Source organism: Pistacia vera, unplaced genomic scaffold (genome assembly GCF_008641045.1).
Source record: "Pistacia vera cultivar Batoury unplaced genomic scaffold, PisVer_v2 Contig206, whole genome shotgun sequence".
NCBI lineage: Eukaryota > Viridiplantae > Streptophyta > Magnoliopsida > Sapindales > Anacardiaceae > Pistacia > Pistacia vera.
The window spans coordinates 1,466,369-1,477,025 of NW_022196009.1; the positions used below are offsets into that span (position 1 = coordinate 1,466,369).

Genomic DNA, 10,657 nt, shown 5'->3' on the forward strand with positions numbered 1-10,657 from the left:
TCTGGGTCTTCCTTTTCCTTTCGAGGTCGTCCAGGTGTATTTGTACTTCATCCAACTCTTCCATGGATGATTGATCTGGCTTGGTCGGAGAGGTTGGATGAGACTGTAGTTGCTATGAAGCATGACCTTTGTTTTTGAAGGCGTTTTTGTAGCAATCTCTAGAAGACTTAAGATCGCCCTTGATTTCTCTTACTCCTTATTTCGTTGGAAACCTTATGGTTTTGTGGAAGGTGGATAGAACAACTCGCATGTCGTGGATCCAAGGTCGGCCCAAGATGACGTTGTATGGTGAAGGACAATTGAGCACTAGAAAAATGGTTTGTTTGTTGACTCTGTTGGTCTAAACAAGTAGAACAATTTCTCCGATGGTGTACTTTTGCTCGGAACTAAACCTAACCAGTATGGTTAGTCGTCTGCTGATGTTTGTTTCATCTAGTCCCATGGTCGTCACTACTTCAAGGAAGAAATTGTTTGTCGAGGATCCCCCGTTTATGAATACTCTCTTGACCAGGATGTTAGCGATCTAGAGGGAGACTACCAGAGCATCGTGATGAGGGGTGGCTAGGGTGACTGGCTCGTTATCTTCAAACTGAATTACCTGGTTGGTGTGCGACCAAAAGGGTGGATGGATGGATTGGACTTCAAGGTGATGGTTGGCTCATAGCGCTTGGCCGAGGAGTAGCTTACCCCACTGATCTCTGACCCTCCAGAGATAATTGAGAAGAACCCCTTTGGTGTAGGTTCTCGTGGAGGAGGAGATGCTTCTTTCGAGGTTCTCTGGCTGACTGTATTCTTCCCTTTATTCATCAATAGATCTCGAAGATGTCCCCTCTTTAGTAGTGCTGCGACTTCCAACCGTAGGGCGATGCAATCCGCAGTGTTATGACTATGGTCACCGTGGAATTCGCACCACTTGGTCGTGTCCCTCCTCACTTCGGGATTGAGCTTATTCGGCCACTTAATGGTAGGTCCCATCCCTTTCATGATTGTCATGACCTGGGCTGGTTCGACATTAAGGTTGTACTCTGGAACTTTGTATTGGTTCGATTTGGATGGTCTGTTGTCAGATCTAATTAGCTGGCAGTCATATGGTTTTTTGACTTTGTTCAGATTGCGTGGAGGAGGTTGGTAACGGGGCTCAATCGATCTGGACTCTAACCTTCTATCATTCTGCCTTTGGTGACGGTTGTCGTACCTGGCATGCTTCATCCGGTTCATCTCATCTTCCTCCCACCTTATTTGAATCACAGCTCTGGCTAGGGCGTCTTTCATCGTGGAGCAGCCGAGCTTCGGCAGGTCTTTGTATAGTTCTCCATCTAGGAATAAACTCTTTCTGAAGGCGTCTACTGCTGTCTCTAGGTTGCAGGAGGGGATGGAGATTTTTTCTTTGTTGAATCTGCTGACGTATTCTTTTAGTGGCTCTCTCTTCTTCTGGTAAACTCTGTACAGGTCGGCCGATAGCTTCTCGAGTTTCTTGCTGTTGGTGAATTGTTCAACGAAGGCGTCAGTGAGCTGGGCGAATGAGTTGATTTAATTGTTTGGGAGGTTAGTGTACCACTAAAGAGTTGGGCCAGAGAGGCTTGAACCAAAACTCTTACACATGTAGGCTTCTCTCAATGTTCGGAGTATCGAGACGACAAACATCTGCTACTTGTAAGAGGCTATGTGGTCATCTAGGTCGGTTGTGCCATCGTAGGGCTTCATGTTGGGGATGGTGAATTTGTGTGGCATCTCGGCTAGCGCGATTGCATCCACGAAGGGTGAATCGACATAGCAGTAAGGTTGGCTCTTTTTTGTTAGGATTGGCATTCCTGGTATGCGCCTCATCACTGCCTTTATGTCGGCCAGTCTCTTGGCCAATATTTGCTCCATGGGAGAGGCGGACACCACTAGGTCATCCTGATTGACTCGGTTAGCCACATGATTCACACTTGGTGCGTTTTGTTGGGTCAACCCACATAGTGTAGCCTGACGGATCATTCCGTCGTGTGCCGCTTGGTAGCCTGGATCCCCATTCATTCCCTCCGGTTAAGTGACTTCCATTGTGACCGATCAGGTGTTTTGCCCCACATGGATTGTAAGAGGGGTTATTTAGGATTCGCTCGGTCCGTTGGGATGGATGGACAGCGGGATGGTTTGAAGGAGTGGGAAACCGCTCGACCCGTGAGGGTGAGCCGAGTTGAGTGGGGTTCGAGTAGGGATGGTTGATTGAAGGTGGGACAGGATGGCGAGGATGGGTGGCTCTTGTTGTAACGGGTTTTCTATCACTTGGACGCCTTGATCTCACGCTTGAAGTAGATCGACCGAGAGTGGTTCTATCGACAGACCCCGTTCACTATGAGTCAGGGCTGAATCGTCAACTAATGACGAATATAGTTGGCGTGACCTTGTATCTGAGATCGTTGGTCTGTGCTTTGAAGTTTGGAGAGGTTGCATAGACGAAACTGAGGTGCGGAACCGATTAGGTTGTACCGACAAGGCAGAAGCTCAAGATCATAAAACTGACTTACCTTCTCTTTTAGAAACTGGTTTTCGGCTCTGATGGAGGGGTTTTCGGCTCTGATGGAGGGGTTTTCGGTCCGGATGGCAGTGTTTTCAGCTTCCAGTGCGGCCACCTTGTTTGAGTGTTGTTGCATGAGGGCGGTTAGAGCCACCAATTTGGTCTTGAGGCCAGGATTAGCGTTATCAGAATTTTTAGCCATAGAGAGTTTCTTTACGTAACAGGGTTTGTGAGACGAATGATTGCCAGAGGCCCTACGGTGGGCGCCAAACTGTAGATGCAAAAATCTACCTTTATGGAAAAAATGATTGATCCCGTGAGGTTAAGACCACTAGCGATTTGCTACACCTGCACACGCAAGAAAACAAGCGTGAAGCGAACGAAAAACACCGGGATAGTGTTTGCCATAGGCACTCTGACGCTCAAGTCAGCAAGGCTGAATAAGGCTAGTTTAGTGAGGGTTAGAGAGAGGAAAAGTTACCAGAAGTCTAATCGGAGACTATAACTACAGCTGTACTGCGAAGTTCTCAAGAGTGGGAACTCCAAGGTCTAAAGGTGTAATGTTACTATCCTTTGTGAGAGGGCTGACCTCTGTTTAAATAGTGACTGGAGGGTCTTCGAATCCTGGTGGGATTGGGAGTCCTTATAGCGATGGTTTTTCGAAAGAGTGGAGCATTTGGCTCCTTTATCTCAGTAGGAAAAGGAGTCCCAGCGTGCCTAGGATACGGACCTTAGATGCATCAGGATAGTGATTGACTTCTTTAGTAAAATTCAAGTAGTAATATAGTTCGTAGGCGACTCTAGGCTCCAAATTGATCGTAAGTCCAGAAGGTGTTATAGGATCAGAAGGCCTGGGTTCAGATAAGCTAGCAGTGAGGCCTAAACAAGTCGGGCCTCTGCTGATTGGGTCCAAATGGTGAGCAACTTGAAAAGCGTATCGGACAGGCCTCATCTGCGGAACTCTGTCGTGGGCCCAATCGGAACTGGGCCGTAGCTTCCAGCTTTGTTGAAGGTGTCTTCATCTTTGGGCCGAGGACATTTTTTGGCCCTAACAATTCTTCTTAGGTTTCAACCATCATTTTTGCAAGATCTCCGATCCCTTTCAATCCCATAAATTTGATAGTAGAGTGTATATTCAAAATGTAAACATCAAGTTAAGAATCAAGTGTCATAACTTGTAAGTCAGAAAAATCTTTCGGATAAAGTTTGACAAGACACATCAATTTTTGTTTATCAAAAGCAACAAATGATTCATTTGGATATAAACATGTCAAACAAATAAACAATTCAGTGTTTACCTTATTAAAACGATTATTCAACTCTTGCAGCTGCATATCTAGGACAATATAAAAAGATGGGTAAAATTTGTGATCCTAATGGCAATCTCATCTTCCTAAATCATAATCTATAATTTGACCTTAAAATTTTAAAATAAAAGAATAAAAAATAAAATGTATTAGTATTACTTGACAAATTGAAGAAAAACTAGGCTTGTCGGCTTGATAGATGGGAGAGAACTGCATTTGTGTGAATAAAGAATTAGAATTTAGGAAAAAATTTGAAATGTAAGTTGTTGAATTAGTTATGGGCAATAGAGAAAGACCGGTCTTGGAAGTAGAGAAAAAGAGGTTTAGTTTTGACAGTACAAACAGAAAAATGGGAGTATAACTTGAAGTTATTTTATAATTTATTTTTCAGTTAGGGGCAAATTTGTAAAACTAAGACCCAAGGTGCAATACTGGAATGTACATTGACATTATTTTCTTCACGCACGTTGGTTTAGATGAAAATTCTCCATACCTGATCTATAAACTATAGTTTACGACTCCAAAATCAAAATAAAAATGTTCCTCTCCACCCCACAAATAAAAATAATTGAAATGCACATGCCCAGCTTTAATTGCATGCAAATCTTTGTTATTTGAAAATAATATATATATATATTTTTTAATATTAAGAAGACCTGTTAAAGTCTTAAAGCGCATCCTTAGCCTTGAATATATGCCCAGATGCGACAAGGATAAAAGTATGCATGCGATTGAAACAATAATTCGAAAGTAATTTTGTGATATTGTGAGATCGATGTTTATTAACATTTCATTTTTAGTTTCACTAATAATATTCAACTGGTGTTTCAGGACAACTTTCATCTGATACAACTTCTCTACTAAAGGGTGGGGGAACAAATGGTGGGGGTGTACATCTCAACAATGCCCAATTCACCCCCTGAAAAAAAGGATGGTGCTTGATTGCCGACGCACCCTTAGTAGATCCTAACCGCCTTGCTGGATCCTTAATCAACAGTTGTTGAATCAGGTCCTTGGCAGCAGCTGGCATGGCGGGTTCCTTAGGAAACTCAAGGGCTCGGGCCACAATATTAGCTAGGGTTAGCTCATGGTCTACACCCCTAAAGGGTGTCACCCCATAAAATAGTTCAAATATGAATATCCCTAACGTCCACCAATCCACTGGACTCCCATGCCCCTCGCCAGAAACAATCTCCGGCGCCAAATACTCATGGGTCCCAACGAACGACATGGACCGCACATCAATAGGTTCAGCTACAAATTCAGGCCCACCTTGGTGAGCCGACTTCTTTTTCCGTTTGCGTTTTGGGTGGAAGCATGATACAGCCGGGACTATACAATTTGGAAGAATGCATGAAGAAGATGTGAAAGGAGGATGATCAACAGGATAGTCATTTTGTGGGGCCGAAAGTGGAGGGTTTTGATTAGAAATGATTTGAGCCTTTGATGTAGAATCATCACATTTCAATGAGAGATCAAAATCTGTGAGCATGATGTGGCCATCTGATCGAACGAGCACGTTTTCGGGTTTAAGATCACGGTAAACAATCCCCAGCATGTGAAGGTACTCTAGAGCTACTACCACTTCTGATGCATAGAATCTGGAGACACAAGGACATGAAACTTTAAATATTTAATTAAATATTTCAACAAACTAAAATTAATTAATAATTATGAAGAAGTACTCTAAGATCAATATATAGCTAACCAAAAGTAATTGAGATGTCAACAGAGTCTATTCGGACCTACTAGTTTGTTATTGAGAGCAGGAGACCTGAATTCATGATTTTTATATCATGGAAAGATGTCAAAAGACAATAAATTATTTTGCTTCGAGTTCCTACCACCTAATGCATGCAACAAGAGGACCTACATGTCTCTTCTTTAAAAGCTTATATCGAGATTTATTGTCCCTTCATATCTTCCTATACAAACACTCAATATATTTCTCTCAAGCGGCGAGAAGTTAAGTAGTTAAAAATTTTCTTCATTTGTGTGCTGGAAGAGTATTCAATTCTCCCTATTATTTAGTGTGCCCCACAAGTATGTGAAAACCATGAAATGATTACGTTCCCAATAGAAGACTTGAAATATATAATTTATGCAATATTTATATGTATCTAAAATTTATGGGAAGATCTTATACCAATAGTGGAGATGCAATGCGGGTTTCGTCATTGCCCCTAGAAAAATTAAAAGCAATATATATCTAAAGATCAACACTTGAAAACAGTGTCTTTGACCTCGCAAACGATATTATGAGGCACTAACTAATCAATTAAATTTGACAAATAATAACTATGCCACATATAAATGGAATACATAACTCTGTTCAAACATGAAGATAGGTGTAACGTTATATTAATTATTGTATTCATTAACTACTTTCATTAATAATATTATGAGCATTAATTGTAGTTAGTTGTAAACTTAAAGCTAAAATTATTATGTTACAATTAATCTCGTAGACTAGTACTTAAAAACAGATGGATTCACATGACATGATCAAGTTTTTCTTCTTTGTGTCTTGTTTTGTCTTAATTACGGGCATGTGTATGAGTGAGGATGAGAGTCTCTTGCGGAAGATTCACATTATCAGTGCCAGATATGTCAACACAGCACAGAATTTCCCTTGTATGCCTACTTTAAAATATCATATGGAAATAATTAAAAAGGGTCGACATATATAAAATAACCCTTTTGTTTCAAAGACTTGAATTTGACCTTTAATAGATAAATACACTAGGAGATTAGACTTTAAAATATGGAAAAGAGGGCCCAAAAAGGCTATAAAAAGAAACAAGGTCCACCAATTTGAGGCAAAATAACATTGAATCCATAAAAGGAATCCCATTAATCCGGCAAAAGATGAGGGAACCCCAATATTTGCATTGATATTGTCCACTATTGGAAACACCCCCCCAACCCCAAAAACAAAAATAAATAAATAAATAAAAATAATAATAATAATAATAACCTTGCTCTTGCTAAACCAGTGTTTTTAAATCCCAACTGGATCTACCAGTTGAACTATCAGTCAGAAACAATCAATCCCAGCTAGACCTTAAATCCGTTTTAACTAAACCAGTATAAAATTGTTTGACCCACAGTGAAAAATGGCCATTGCTTTAGAAGTTAATTAAACTTAAAAGTTGAGAGAAACTTTAATTATATACCATGATGATAACACGTGCTACGACATTTTAACTTGATCCCATAATAATGAACCCATGAGTCATGAGTCATTAACTGGTTCTTTTTCCAGATCAACTAATGATTTGACTAGTTTAAAGAGAAATTACCACCACATTAATCTAAGGTTTTTGTTTTCAAATCTACTTCTATAACAGCTTTCACAATTATTATTCGTTTTCTTGTTATGGACTATGACCCCTCACCAACATTATTTTTGATAACATTATCATGCCACATGGAAATAGTTTCATCTGTCCCCATAAATTTAGTTGCACATAAAGGGAATGGACATCATCCATCCACCCAAATCACCAATAATCATATTAACATATTATATATATAGACTTCGAACCCAACTCATTTATGTAATACAAGTTGAAATATAAATTAATATCTCCTAAAATCTATCATTAGCAATCTATATCATTAGACTTACATAAAACCATCATCTATATCTGTAAGCAAATTAATTATATGGTTTTATTAAAGCCATAAATCACTCAACCACCCCCTAATTGAACACATTGAAAGACCTAATAGATTGCTACATTATGGACTGCCAATTATCAATGTACAGCTTAACCTCCTCCATTTACTTTAGGGTTCCAGAGTAGCTGGCTTCCTAAATTTTTATCACCATCCACTCATCCACTACACATTAACATTTAATAATGGCAATTATGTAAATTTTCCATGTGCTACTTCACGTGTCTTTCTTTATTGCCTACAAAGAATTAAGTTTTATTAATCTTCGGGGAAATTTCATGTGCAATTTAGTTGTTAATGTATATATTTTGGTACGACCATTTTGAAACCTAGTAAATAGAAAACTAAAATAAATTTTCCCTAAAAAGTCAACCCAACAGGGGTTGAACAACTCACGAGCATGCAGTTTGCATGAGCTCGCTCACACCCAATAATTGCTCAACACATCATGCAATGCAACTGGCCAAACTCTACCGTAACGGAAATGATCCGGTGTACGTCAAACTCAATAACAGAAAAAAAAAAAAAAAAACACACCCCGTAAATCATGTTCACTCAGACAACGCCAGTCAGTGGGTCCCCCACCTGACGCTCTCCCTGCCTCCGCCACGTTATCAGCCCCACATCACAACCACACCCGATCCATCACCGTCAACACTCACTACACTCTTCGTTTAATATTTATTTGAAAACATTGCAAAAATAAATAAAAATTAAATTAAATTAAATTAAAGAATGTGCCTTGCGTACCTTACGGCAGTTTCGTCGAAGCGTTTGTTAGGCTGGCGTTGTCGGAGCACGTGGAGGTCACCGCCGTGGCAAAACTCCGTTAACAAACAGAGCCATTTCTGCGAGTCTATACTCGCGTAAAGCGTTGGCAGAAAAGGATGGTCCAACTGTTCAAGTATTTCTCTCTCAGTCTTGGCTCTTCCTTCTTTGCTTCTAGAAGCAAGTTCTTTCTTGTCCATCACTTTAACCGCGAAAAGGCCGTTGTTATTGGTACTGATAGTGATACTATCATTGTTCTTTTTCAGCTCCGCCAAGTAGACGGAGCCGATGTCCCCGGAACCGAGCCGGAGAGAGAAGCGGAGGTCGGAGAGGGAGAGGGAGTGGTTGGATTTGGATTTTGACGAGAATGAGCCGCGCGCGGAGGGAGCCGGCGTGAGTGCGGCGGCGTCGGAGGAGCCGGAGCTGGTGCTGCGGTTGATTGTTGTAGTAGTAGTGTTAGTGGAGGTGAAGCTAATGCTTTGGAGATCGTCCGCTAAGTCGTCGAGCCATGGCTCCATTGGAGGAAGAGAAAGCGTTTTGAGAGAGAGAGAGAGATGGAAAGAGAGCGATTGTGAGTGAGAGAGTATCTGTTTTTGAAGGGAACGAGATGGGCCGGGTATGGATCAAGTGGGCTATAGGAAAGGTTGGATTGTGTGGAATTTTGGGAAAATAGTGGGCCGCCTTTATGTTGACATGTTACGTATTATTTTTATTAATAAAAAAACACAAATTATCATTATCGATTTTATAAGATTGAAGGGTGCGTTTGGCTTATTGTTTTTATCCATATTTTCAATCCTATTTTTCAAATGTTGTTTGGCACGTTATTCCCAAAATATTAGTCTATTTTTTTAATTACCTTGAGACCCTATAATTTTATTAATTTCATTAAATACCCCCCAGAAAAAAAGTTTAAAAACTAACAAAAACACCCCCACCCACCAATACATACCAGATTCCGGCAACCACCACCGGTAATAGCCGAAATCTATCACAATAGTCACACAGCCACCGAAAATAGCCGATAATGGCCAGATCTGGCCTTTTCCAACCAGATCCACAATGGATCTAGCCGGAAAAGGCCAGATCTACAGTCAACGATGACCAAAGATGGCTGTCGTTTTAGCCTTCTCTGGCCGTCGCAGCCACAGCAGTTCTTAGATCCACGGATCTGGCAGGAAAAGGCCATAACGACGCGTTACGGCACAAATCCGATCGGTCTGTGTCGTAACGAAATTTTTCGGCCAGATTCCGGCGGTGGTGGTGGCTGGGAATCTGGCACTGCAGGTGGTGGGGGTGTTTTTTTCATTTTATATATTAGGGTCTTTAATTAAATTAATAAACCTAAGGGCTTTTTTATAAATTTTTAAAGTTTACCTCGTAATACTCCCCTATCCAACAACCCAATACTATCCCCAAAATCCTATCCAAAATAATAAACCAAACGCATCCGAAGTTATTTGTCGATGGAATCATCTCTGCCCGTTTGTTTTTAATAATGATGAGAATTTATTAATGTTTATATTTGTTTGACCGTCTTCAAAATTCAATTCATAAATAAATAATTTCATCCAAATATTTTCCTGGTAGAAATGTCAAAACATGATTTTGTATCACTATTTTCTTAAAATCTTATTCTTGAAAAAGATGTGTATTTTTAATAAAATATATATTATGCCTAAAAATCAAGGCTGACGTAAGCTTACATCAGCAAGTACCAATCAGAGTCCAAGAAGGCTTTGCGTCGTCCAAGAGCTATCATGTCAGGCCAAAACAAAAAGAATACGGTTGTCATCAACTTAGTAGATTCATGTTTTGTCTATAAGTGACTGAGGATCGCACAGCTACCCAAGCTCCTGTTATTCTTGCTCTTCAGCAGATATCATGGAAGTAAGATCAACTTGATACTCTTCGAGGAGGTCGGAGATAACCATGTTAGGATTGTTCGACCGCAAGCTGTAAATCGCTTGCAGTGCCCAATGAGCAGCCTTCCTCTCCATCTTGAGGTCATGTTGCTTCATCTGCTCAGTCAGCGAAATGATTCACCTGTGAGCTAGTTTAAGATCTATCTACCTCGCTCTCTTCTCTTTTTTCTAAGTTTTCCCATAAGTCAGCTCGAGTCTTTTCTGTTGCCTTTTCATGCTCTAAGCTCTCTTGCAGTTCCTTTTCTGTTTGGCCCAACTCCTTAGTGAGCCTTGCTACTATTAGTTGGAGCCTTTTATTGTCGTCATCCTTCTTCTGAAGCTTAGTCTTTTGGAAGTCTACTACTCACAAAACAAAGTTCCTTTTTGTTAGATACACATTCGCCTGAATGTGGGCAGCCTTTGCCTCTTTGTCTGAAGCTGTAAGATCTTGTTCAGCTTGACGATCTCCTCCTTCATCTCATGGAGCTTGTTGGAAG

The 10,657-nt window shown here is 40.6% G+C and overlaps 2 protein-coding genes across 2 annotated transcripts; both read right to left on the reverse strand.

Moving 5' to 3' along the window:
- Positions 1-594: 594 nt before the first annotated feature.
- Positions 595-2,702, reverse strand: LOC116129007. The gene is made up of 2 exons (XM_031414744.1): positions 2,511-2,702; positions 595-1,512 (listed from the first exon to the last, which is right to left on the reverse strand). The coding sequence occupies exons 1-2, from the start codon at positions 2,700-2,702 to the stop codon at positions 595-597; spliced, it is 1,110 nt and encodes a 369-aa protein (XP_031270604.1).
- A 1,830-nt stretch (positions 2,703-4,532) lies between these two features.
- LOC116129030 (serine/threonine-protein kinase D6PKL2) lies at positions 4,533-8,806 on the reverse strand. Its single transcript, XM_031414770.1, has 2 exons — positions 8,239-8,806; positions 4,533-5,408 (listed from the first exon to the last, which is right to left on the reverse strand). The coding sequence occupies exons 1-2, from the start codon at positions 8,772-8,774 to the stop codon at positions 4,613-4,615; spliced, it is 1,332 nt and encodes a 443-aa protein (XP_031270630.1). The 5' UTR covers positions 8,775-8,806; the 3' UTR covers positions 4,533-4,612.
- Between the last annotated feature and the right edge of the window lie 1,851 nt (positions 8,807-10,657).